The sequence below is a fragment of the Hyaena hyaena genome, unplaced genomic scaffold, assembly GCF_003009895.1.
Source record: "Hyaena hyaena isolate Hyena2069 unplaced genomic scaffold, ASM300989v1 scaffold_208, whole genome shotgun sequence".
NCBI classification, from domain to species: Eukaryota; Metazoa; Chordata; class Mammalia; order Carnivora; family Hyaenidae; genus Hyaena; species Hyaena hyaena.
The window spans coordinates 1,242,501-1,254,844 of NW_024080839.1; the positions used below are offsets into that span (position 1 = coordinate 1,242,501).

The 12,344-nt window shown below is 41.2% G+C and overlaps 1 protein-coding gene across 3 annotated transcripts in view; it reads left to right on the forward strand.

Annotated features, from left to right (window-relative positions):
* The window catches only part of SYNE2 (spectrin repeat containing nuclear envelope protein 2), a 337,350-nt gene that overhangs the window by 259,959 nt on the left and 65,047 nt on the right, over positions 1-12,344 (forward strand). For all 3 annotated transcript variants that reach the window (XM_039242122.1, XM_039242123.1, XM_039242124.1), the window contains 4 exons: positions 1,734-1,889; positions 3,411-3,563; positions 9,926-10,096; positions 10,765-10,895. In XM_039242122.1, coding sequence (XP_039098053.1) covers positions 1,734-1,889; positions 3,411-3,563; positions 9,926-10,096; positions 10,765-10,895 — 611 coding nt within the window. The remainder of the gene's footprint in view (positions 1-1,733; positions 1,890-3,410; positions 3,564-9,925; positions 10,097-10,764; positions 10,896-12,344) is intronic.

Genomic DNA, 12,344 nt, shown 5'->3' on the forward strand with positions numbered 1-12,344 from the left:
AAATGTTCAAAAGTGGCAAAGCTATTACAGCTGTGAAAAGATTATGAAAAGGAAGAAAAATTGATGTGGCCTTTTGGTAGATTTTCATTCCATGACTCTGGAAATATTAAGAAAACTTATCCTTAGAGAAATATTTTATATTTATATATAATTGATACTAACAACTGATTGGTTTCTTTATGTGTACAAAATGCATACAAATGGATTTATACAATTAAGGCTCAAGTACAGGAATGGACAAAGAACACAGTTCACCAAAAAGAAAACTTATAATTAGCAAATCAACATGAAAAGATCACAACTTCAATTATCAGGCATTCAAAATAAACATTATGTAACATTATGTATTTATTAAATTAGAAAAATTTAGTAAGATAAAGATAAGAGCCCAAAGCTATCACATTCATATGCAGATCATGGCTTACATACCCTTTTGGAAAGCTTTCAGAAAATTTCAAGAACTAGAATAATCATCTTGTTTCTTCACTCAGCAGTGCCTCCTCTTACATGTTTATCTTATGTAGATAGCCCTTCAAAAAAGGAAAAATATGCACAGAAAGTGTTCAACATCATTTATACTGGTGAAAAATGTAAAACGCCTAAATTTCCACCTATCGAGGAATAATTAATCAAATTACACTGTGTCCGTTTGTTTAAAATCTTGAGCAGCCATTTAAATGAGTTAAATGCCTATGTCATGACCTAGGAAATACTTATGACATATTGGAAAAGGAACATAAAACATTACATATACAGTCATTGTAACCTAATAAAAATTGTGAGCGTTAGAAACGAGAAGAAATGCAGACATTAAAAACTGTTATTATTGGGGCACCAGAAGGGCTCAGTCGGTTAAGCATCCAACTTCAGCTCAGGTCATGATCTCATGTTCCATGGGTTCGAGCCTCGTGTTGGGCTCTGTGCCTGTTGCCTGCTTCAGATTTTGTGCCTCCCTCTCTTTCTTTTTTTTTTTTTTTTTTTTAATTTAATTCTAGGAGAGAGAGACAGCGTGAGCAGGGGAGGGTCAGAGAGAGAGGGAGACACAGACTCTGAAACAGGCTCCAGGCTCTGAGCTGGCAGTCAGCACAGAGCCCGACGCGGGGCTCGAACCCACCAACCGCGAGATCATGACCTAAGCGAAAGTCCGACACTTAACCGACTAAGCCACCCAGGCCCCTGTGCCTCCCTCTCTTTCTGCCCCTTCTCTGCTCACGCTCTGTCTCTCACTCTCAAAAATGAATAAATGTTTCTTAAAAATTTTAATAGGAAGTGATTATTTTATTAAATTGATGGATTATTGTGATATTTTTGATATTGACTTAGTTTTTAAATGACTCTAATGAAGAGAGTCTAGGGAAAGAAAGTTTTCTCAAGCTTTATGTAGATCAATAGGTAAATGCAATGAAAAATTGCATCTAATTTGAGTTGAATGTTATTCAACATGTTATTGAATGTTAGCAACATGATTTTATTTATATACGTTTTAATTGAACTCCAAAACAGCCAGCTTGCTTAGCAGGTTAGCTTTTATTTCAAATGCAAAAGGGGGTTTTAATTCTGTTTCCTAATGTGAACCTTTATTCCAAATGTTATTTGGGAAATCTTCTGCTAAATATGACGAAATCTGAGATGAAACAAAATTATTTTATTAGAAATAACCCACCATGACATTTACATTTTAAAGCATCTGGTTTAAAATGAGAGATTTTTATTTTCTTATTCATACCTTATAGATACAACATTTAGAACAGCTTTTGGAAAGCATCACTGAGAACGAAAACAAAATACAGATTTTGAACAACTGGATGGAGGCGCAAGAGGAGAGACTGAAAACTTTACAAAAGCCTGGAAGTGTGATCTCCGTGCACAAGGTGCTCCCGGATTGTCAGGTGAGAAGGCACACGACACCGGTCCCCAAGGCATGGCCACGCTGTTCAGTCACTGCTTCTGCCCCAAGGAGGAGGGCAAGTGGCTGCACTTTTGAGGGCCTCCTCCAGACTCCCAGGTACTTACTTCATTATGTAAAGGAGATAATCACCCACGGGTTTTACAGAGTTGCGAACTGCTATTTTTGTGTGTGTGACAAACAGAAGGTATTTTCAGTGTCGTTCCCAAGACTTGAATGTGGCTCCTAAAAGAAAATGTTCAAAGGGAATTATTTCATGGTTTCCAGTTTTTGTGTTTTATTAATTTACTCAATATGTACGCAGTTACTTTGAGGTTTCCATTATCCTTAGTATTTCATTCTGTCTCTTCATAGAAAAATGGTTTTCTTTTACCTTCTGTGTAGCGTGTCCTGAAAGGACCGGTTGTCCCTTGGAACTACGGTCTAAATCACAGTTGCACTTAAGGATATTGGCCAGGCCCTTCTTTGTGCAGTTGTCATTTGCCAGGTCACTTAGTCTTTGAGATGCCCGCACCCACACGCACGTTAATCCTCCTTAAGTACTGTTCTCATTGTGTCACTGCCTATTGAAAACAGGTCAGCTGTCCTTGTGACCACAGATGGCACTGAGCACCCTGCTTCTGGGCCTACTGCCCGAGGGCACGCACTACTCCCTGCGGGGGGTGGGAACGTCGGGTCACACCCCAGTTCTCCTGAGAAGGTTAATAATACTGGACATGAGATGTGAGTAGCAACAGCATTATAAGAGATCTTTGCAAGTGGTCATACTTGGTTTCTAACTACCCACTAGCCATTTCCATTTAGAACTCTTACAGCAGCCTTGGGTTCAACATACCCTCACTGGAGGCCTACGCTCCACAAGTCCATGCAACACCTCCCCCTACAGACCACCCTGGTTTCACTCGGGTTCTCTACTCTCCGTGGCATGGGCTATCATTGCTTTTTTCCAGATGAGAAAATGCAGGCCTGGAGGTTTGATGACTTAATGTCAGGTCAGACAGCCAGTATGGGACAGACAAGGAATGGGGACCAGATCTCCTGGACTCGTTCTACTCTACCATGATGATAAGGACTTATTACCTAGACTCTTCTAAAATCTACGGGTGCCTGGGTGGCTCAGTCATTTAAGCCGCCGACTTTGGCTCAGATCATGATCTCACAGTTCATGAGTTTGAGCCCTGTGTCGGACTCTGTGCTGACAGCTCAGAACCTGGAGCCTGCTTCAGATTCTGTGTCCACTTATATACTGTCTCTTTCTCAAAAGTAAATAAACATTAAAAAAATTTTAATCTAGATCCATGTAATAATTAAACTAATTATAAAAATTCATACTATATTAAGTGCAAAAATTGAATCGAATGTATTGTGATTAAAATGTCTTTAGGGTGATGTTAATTATATGCTTTAATGGCATTTTTACTTGAAAAGGCCAGACTGCTGTCTCTAACACCTTATTGTTCTGTACTGTTGTGCATATGAAAACCTTTTCCTCTTGCCCTTCCAGGATATAGAAAATCAACTTGCAAGTAAATCCAAAGCCCTTGAGGAGTTGAGACAGTGTTACCTGACTTCGGAGAGTGGGACCATGCCTTTGTTAGAAGACACAGCCTCCAGAATTGATGCGTTATTTCAAAAGAGAAACCATGTTATCAGCCAGGTACCAGAACTCATTTGAAGTATACTGTTTCTCTTCATGTATCCTTCTTTCACCGTTGTGTTGTTGTGGTTTAATCATAGAAACTCACTCCATACCAAAAACTGAAGAGTTGCTTAGAGAAATACTGAAATGAAGTAGAGAAAGGCATTTCAAATCCTCCCCCACCCCCTTTTTCTGGGGGGGGTGGGGACTGGATAGTTAGAGGGAGTGCCACCAACTCCAACACCGTTGGCAAGCTTGAAATCCACTTGGCTATCTTTGTTGTGTCTAAGTACTCACAAACAAAAATGTCTTCACCCCCTCCTACCACCACCCTCACCCCCAGCCTCTGGCACTGTTTCCTGGGCAGATATACAGGAACAGCTATGAAAAAGGACATCCAGGGAGGTGCCTCAGGCACCCGTCTTATGTAGCCTCTATTAAGCTAAAGCATGGTCAGCAAATGGAGAATTCCCGAGGTGGGGAGAACACAGTATGTGGTGAAAAGAAAGTAAAGTGGAGGAGTGTGGAAGATGTCTAGTTGTTTTATTTTCTTTTTATTTTTTTTTTATAAACAGTTTATTTATTTTTGAGAGAGAGATAGAGACAGCATGAGCAGGGGAGGGTCAGAGAGAGGGGGAGACACAGAATCTGAAGCAGGCTCCAGGCTCTGAGCTAGCTGTCAGCACAGAGCCTGACACGGGGCTCGAACCCATGAACCGTGAGATCATGACCTGAGCCAAAGTTGGACGCTTAACCGACTGAGCCACCCAGGTGCCCCAGTGTCTAGTTGTTTTAGGAAAGACCTGTTAAGGTCTGCTTTTACCCCTTCCAGGAGTAGAACACCAAAAGAGAAAAGTCAGGCATCTCTCGATACTGCAACCTTGTTGGCTCCCCATGAATGGAAGGAGAAAACTAAATACTAGCCAATTATAGGTGTGTCCATATTTCCCAGAAGTCCCTATTGTGGATTATTTGTCATTTACTAAAATCTGCTCTTGACTATTTGTTCCAAAAGGAATAACCTGTGTAAATGAAATTCATAGGTGGCCCTTGGCCTCATTTCTTCCCCAAAACTCAGGTAGGAAGATTGAGATGAGCTTAACATATCTTGGTGAGTCATTTGTTGAACATATCTTCTGTGAGTCACTATGCTCACTGCCAACAGTACAAACATAAACAAGGAAATAAATGGGTCCTGCCCTGAAAGAGCTCACAGACTACCAGAGAAGACATACTTGAATAGATAATTGCAACACAGTAAATGTTTTTTAATGTTTATTTATTTTTTGAGAGAGTGTGAGTGAAGGAGGTGTAGAAAGAGGGGGACAGAGGATCTGAAATGAGATTGGTGCCGACAGCAGAGAGCCTGATGCAGGGCTTGAACTCACAAACTATGAGATCATGACCTGAGCCAAAGTTGGACACTCAACCCACTGAGCCATCCTGGTGCCCCACAGCACAGTGAATTATAATGAAAATGTTGGGGTAGAAAAGATTGAGATAATGCAAGTAAAAACATGCAGATTGCATTAGCATAAAAGATAGAAATATAGATGAATGGAATAGAATTAAGAGCCCAGAAATAAACCTTCACATTGTAGTCAACTAAAATTTAGACTAGGATGCCAAGACAATTCTGGGGTGGTAGATGGGAAGATAGTCTTCAAACAATGATACTAGGACAGCTGTGTATCCACATTCAAAAGAATGGGGTTAGACCCCTACCTTCATACCATATATAAGAATTAAGTGGATCAAAGACTACGTGTTAAAACGACAGCACTCTTAGAAGAAAACATAGGCATAAATCTCCATGACTAGATTAGACAATAGTTTCTTAGATATGACAACAAAAGCACAAGAAAACACTGGATTTCATCAGCACTAAATACTTCTGTGTTTCAAAGAACATCATCAACAAAGTGAAATGACAAACCACAGAACAGACGAAAATATTTACATACTTAGGGGCTTGTATCTATAATATATAAAGGACAGATAACCAAAGTGAAAACATGAGCAAGTGATCTGAATAGTTATTTCTCTAAAGATATGAATTGCCAATAAGTGCATGAAAAGATGTTCAATATCATTAATCAAGGAAATATAATTCAAAACCTCTGTGAAATACTACTCCACATCTGCCTCAGTAGGGATAATAATAAGCAGACAATAACATGTTAGCAAGGGTATGGAGACCTTGATTATCTTTCATATATACATAGCCAGCGAATGCAAAATGGAGCAGCTGCTTTGGAAAAGAGTGTGGCAAGTCCTAAAATATTTAAACACAGCTATTTATGACTCAGCACTTTACTCCTAAGTACCCAAGAGAAAGGAGAAATTGTGTCCACTCCAAAAACTTGTGCATGAATGTTCATAGCAGGGTGATTCATAATAGCCAAAAAGTAGAAACGATCCAAATGTTCCTCGATTTATAAATGGTTAGGTAAATGGTATATCCAGGGGCACCTGGGAGGCTCAATCTGTGGAGAGTCCAGCTCTCGATCTCAGCTCAGGTCTCGAACTCGGGGTTTTGAGTTCAAACCCCACAGTGGGCACCACGCTGGGCATGGAGCCTACTTTAAAATAAAAAATAAGTAATATTTTCATGCAGTGGGATATTATTCAGCCATAAAAAAGAATGAGGTACTGATACTTGCTACAACATTGATGGTCTTGAAAACCTCATGCTAAGTGAAAAAAGGCAGTCACCAAAGAACCATATATTGTTTGATTCCACTTATATGAAATGTCCTTAATAGGCAAATTCTTTAAAGACAAAAGGTAGACTTTGGCTGAGAAAGGGTTGGAGAAGAATGAGGAGTGACTGCTAGTGGGTATGGGGTTTCTTTTCACGGTAATGCGATGCAATATCCTAATACTGATTATGGTGGCTGTGTACTTTAAATAGGTGGATTGTATGGGATGGGAATTATGTCTCAATAAACCTATTTATTTTTTTAAAGTTATCTCTAGCCCCAGCTTGGGGCTCAGACTCATGACCTCAGAGTCACATATTCTACCAACTGAGCCAGCCAGGTGCCCCAAAGCTTTTTTTTTTTTTTTTTTTTTTTTTTTTTTTTTTTTTACTGTAGAAATCACAAAACCTACTCCATCCATTCATAAGTTCTGAAGAGTGAGTAGAGCCCAGTCTTTACAAACAAGGGCTTTAAGTCTCTGCGTAAATAAAAATCTTGGCAGCCCCATTTCCTATCTCTGTCCCAGAGCAGGTACTTAACCTCTTTAAGCCTCAGTTTCCTGGTCTATAAAATAGGGGTGATACTACCTACCTCTTTCTACCTTTGTAGCAATGCCTATATGACATTGAGTGTGGACCCCACTGGCTGATGCTGCTTTTAACATTCTGAAAATGTTCCTTCTTGTTTCTAGTGTAGTGAATTTTGCCTAATGGTTTTCTTATCCTTTCCCTCAAAACACATGTGCCATTTCTCTGCCCTGAAGCTGCAATATTCTAAGAGCTGCCCTTACATGCACCAGAAGTTGCACCAACTTCGTATGTGGAAGGCATGAAGGCCTTCTGTGTCCTGGACCATGACGGTGCTTCACATAACCATGTGCCTTGTAGGTAGCCGTGTGTCAGAATCGTCCCTGCCACCGAGATAGGCCCCAGCTTCTCCTAGGTACACCTGTAAGGAGTTCCCATCTGCCTCCTTTTTTCCCTAGCTGTCTTTTACTCTTTCTTAATGATGGGTTCTTTTTCTGAGCCATTCAGCCTACATAAAGACATATGGTCTACACAGTTGCCAGTGTGAGACTGACATTTTGTTTCTTTTATCTGGCCCTATTTGGCGCAGGGTTTGAGGAAGGCTGCCTGTCAACCTGGACATGCTCCCTGTAGATGTGAAGCAGAGAACAGAGAGCCTGAATGCAGGCCTGTGTGGTTACATCCAAAACTTGACATCACATCACAAATAAAGCTGCCCACTTGGGCCAACATAGCGATCACGCTTCATTTATATTCAGATCCTTATTTTAAATTGAGATGTAACTCACATACCATAAAACTTACCCTTTTGAGTGTATAATCCAATGCTTTTTAGTATATCCACAGAGATCTACAAACATCACTACTATCTAATTCCAGGACATTTTTGTTCACTCAAAAAGAAACCCCCAGGGGCACCTGGGTGGCTCAGTCGGTTAAGCATCCGAATTCAGCTCGGGTCATGATCTCACGGTTCATGGGTTCAAGCCCCACATTGGGCTCTGTGTTGACAGCTAGCTCAGAGCCTGGAACCTGTTTCAGATTCTGTCTCTGACCCTTCTGTGCTCACGCCGTGTCTCTCTCTCTCTCTCTCTCTCTCTCTGTCTCTGTCTCTGTCTCTCAGAAATAAATAAAACATTAAAAAAAATTAAAATAAAAAAGCAGAACTTAAAAAAAAAAAAAAGAAAAGAAACCCCCATCCCTCACTTTACATTCTTCCCTCCCCTTAGTCCCTGGAAGCACTAATCTACGTTCTATCTCTGTATATGCCTCTTCTGGACATTGCATACACACAGAATCATACGACATGTGGTCTTTTCTGTCTGCCTTAGATGTTTCCATCATCAATATTACAGCATGTTTCTGAACTTTATGGATGAATAGTATTCCACTGTATGGATACACCACACTTAGTTTATCCATTGATGGACATTTGGATTGTTTCCACTTTTTAAAAAGTTTTTAATGTTTTATCTATTTTTTTTAATGTTTTATTTATTGCTGAGAGAGAGAGCACGCGCACATGAACAGGGGAGGTTCAGAGAGAGAGGGAGATTCAGAATTTGAAACAGCCTTCAGGCTCTGAGCTGGCTGTCAGCACAGAACCCAACGCGGGGCTCGAACCCATGAACCGTAAGATCCTGACCTGAGCCAGTCAGTCGCTTAACCGACTGAGCCACCCAGGCGCCCATGTTTTATCTATTTTTGAGGGAGGGAAGGAGTAAGGGAGGGAAGGGGAGAGACAGAGAGAGACACAGAATCCAAAAAAGGCTCCAGGTTCTGAGCTGTCAGCACAGAGCCCAATATGAAGCTCAAACTTGTGAACCATGAGATCATGACCTGAACTGAAGTCGGATGCTTAACCAACTGAGCCACCCAGGTGCCCCGGGATTGTTTCCACTTTTAAGCTCTTATGAATCATGCTGCCATGAACATTTGTGTACAGACTTTTGTATGAACATGTGTTTCCATTTCTCTTGGGTATATACCTAAGAGGGGAATTAGTGGGTCGCATGGTACCTCTATACTTAACTTTTTGAGGAACTGCCAAACAGGTCTCTACAGAGGCTGTATGGTTTTAAGTTTCCACCAGCAATTTATGAATGTTCCAATTTTTCCAGTCTTGCCAGCACTGGTTGTTACCCAACTTGGATTTATAGACCTCTTAGTGGATGCGAAATAGCATCTCATTGTCCTTTAGATTTATGTTTCCCTAATGACTGTAGATGTTCTTTAGAGAGGTATCTATTTAATCCTTTGCCCAATTTAATCCTTTGCCTCTTTATTGTTGAGCTGTAAATGTTCTTTATGCAACCTATTAAAATATGTATACTTACATATTCTCAATTGTATCTGAGATCATTGCATTTCCTCCTCCTTTGTATTTGTCCATCATTTTGAGCACATTTCTCTCCAATATATGCAGACCCAAGTGCCAGGAAACAGACGTAGCATTTTACAGTTACAATGCTTTACAGTTTTCAGAACATTTCCACAGACACTATTTATGATTTTACTTATAATATCTGTTTTGTGAATAGGGAAACTGACTCAAGGGTTAAAAACTTGCCCATGATCGGAAAGCTAATAGGGTGTTGCTGAAATATGTGCTCACAGATTCTGTTTCCTCACCCAGTGCTCCCTTCCGGGGCTGTCACCTGCTAGGCTGAACTCTGTCCCTGCTAATCCTTTTGGCCTCAGGTCTCTCTTCCATTCACCTGTTCTAAAATTCACTCTTCTCCGATCTTTTTTGTTTATTGGCCTACCCTTCCCACCTCATTTAATCACTGAATCTCCCCCAATACTCTCTCTCTCTCTTTTTAAGTTTATTTATTTTCAGAGAGGGAGAGAGACTGAGAGAGGGTGACTGGGGAATGGGCAGAGGGAGGGTGAGACAGAATCCCAATCAGGCTCTGTGCTGTCAGTGCAGAGCCCAACGCAGGGCTCGAACTCACAGACCGTGAGATCATGACCTGAGCCGAGATCAAGAGTCAGATGCTTAACTGACTGAGCCACCCAGGAGCTCCTTCCCCCACACTCTAAAGCTGAATTGCCTAAAATAGATACCGTGGTAGAATCCTTAGAAGAGAACAAAATGATGAGAGAGCCTCTTCTCAATGATTTTCCAAATATCTTTGCACTTTTCATATAGGTCAACGAGCTCAAGACCTCCATGCAGTCTGTTTTACAGGAGTGGAAGATTTACGATGACCTTTATGATGAGGTGACGATGATGACAATCCGGTTCTGGTACTGCATGGAGCACAGCAAGCCTGGGCTTTTATCATTAGAGGCCTTAGGATGCCAGGTGCAGAACCTCCAGGTAAATTCAGCAGATCGTGGTGCAGTGCCTGGTTGGCAGGAGACCTCCGGTGGAGTCAAGTGCAGAAATGGACACAGTTGCCTTGGTGCTGTCCACAGGAAGCACAAAACGGTGTCTTAAATAGCAGCATCAAAAGTAGGACATGGGATTCCAAAATGAGCCAGATGAGTGGCTCCAAAGTTTACATGGGATTTTTCTCTACTGTTCATGTCCATATTATTTCACAGTTTAAAAGTTTGGCGTTTTGGGGTGTTAGCATGCTTTTTTTTAAGTTTTTATTTGGGGAGAGAGAGAGCATGAGTGAGGTAGAGGCAGAGAGAGGGGAGACAGCAAATCCCAAGCAGGCTCTGGGCTGTCAGCACAGAGCCCGATGTGGGGCTCAAACTCCCGGACCATGAGATCATGACCTGAGCTGAAATCAAGGGTTGGATGCTTAACCGACTGAGCCACCCTGGTGCCCTGTGTTAGCATACTTTTTAATGTTGTACCATCAGATGGAAGGATGCCTTCTCAGTTGTCTTCTTCTAATAATTTCTAATAATCTTCCCTCTCCTTATTAAGTTTTGAGCGTTAATACTATTGTGATGTAGCAGATGTGTTGAAAAGCGGCTGTCTCCCTTGGATGTGGCCAGGCCACTCTGAAGTGAACCTTCCTGCTCTGTTCTCAGTCTCTTCAAGATGAAGCTGAGAGCAGTGAAGCAAGTTGGGAGAAGCTGCAGAAGGTGATTGGAAAACTCAAAGATCGCTGCCCCTTGGTTGCTGAAATAATCGAAGAGAAATGCCAAGATACTCATGCCAGGTATGCTTTAAGACACAAATGGAATAACAGCAGACAGATTTCTTTATCTTAATGACATGTGATGAATGAAGTGATGTCAGCCTTGTATAAGTACTATGCGCGAACCGATTGCTCCATTGGAGCTCCAAGGTGACATCAGCTTTGTAAACTTAGTCATCTGAGATAATCTGGTTTTGTTATTGTGGTTCTTTTGCTTTGAAGCATCTCATTTACATAAGATTTGATTTTCTGAAGGCTATTCCTTGCCTTGTATCCAGGGTAGCCACTTTCAGAGGGTACAGACCAACTGCCCAGCACGATCCTCAGGGATACCAAATCCCAGGTGGAGACAGACCACAGGGAGGTCAGAAGGACAATGTGTTTCAGTGGAAACATAAGATGAAAGAAAGGGAATGTTATTTCTCTTGAGGGGATGTGATTTATGAGGTTGGAAGGGATTCTTTGATGAACTGCTTATGGTAGAAAGCTCCTTCTAAGAAGTATGGCCCTGGCTAATTGCAAGGTTTCTCTTTTGCTGAATGGAATATGAAGTTCAGCCTAAAGATAATTTGATTTTTAAGCCAGTGATGAAGAGATTAAGCTACCCTCAGTGTCCTCCACCTTTCCTCCGTGCAGATTCAGCCTCTCCCGTAAATCCACTTTGAACAAGTGTTGGGAACCAGGGACCCTGCAGTGGCATCCTCAGCTCATGATCCAGTCCTTATTGGAAGAAGGGAAGTAGGGAGAGTAAGGAGTGCATAGACATGTATCTGATACCACTTACACTTTGGGGCCCACCCTCAAAACATGGCGGCTCAGTGTGCTCTTAAAGGGATTCAGTTGTCATTGCTACACATACATGTTCCATTGTTGCCGCAGGAATATATCAGAAACCTTGTTGAAAAAGGTGAAGAAGATAGCACCAAAATGCTAACAGTAGTTATCTATAGATTAATGAGGTGTCAGATGGTTGTTTTTTTTCCTTAACCTTCTCTTTATAGACAGGTAGGCAAGTAGGTAGGTAAGAAGGTAGGTAGATAATATAGATACAGATATAGGGATACATAGATTTAAACATGTGTTTTATAGGATTTTGTTTTCTTTTATAATGAGTGCACATTACAGTTGGGAAAAATACTGTTTAGGAAAAACATTCTGCTAAGATTTTTGAAATGCATAAAAATAAAGCGACTGTGCCATTTTTCACCTTTTCCATCAATTTAGGAGGGTTAAGGATATCATGAAACAAACATTCTTATGTGTTTCGGGTGAAAATATAAATATTATAATGCTTCCAGAAATCTAGATTGACCATATATACCTATAACCTTAAAAATGTTTACATGTTCAGGGGCGCCTGGGTGGCTTAGTCGGTTAAGCGTCCGACTTTCGCTTAGGTCATGATCTCGCGGTTCGTGGGTTCGAGCCCCGTGTCGGGCTCTGTGCTGACTGCCAGCTCAGAGCCTGGAG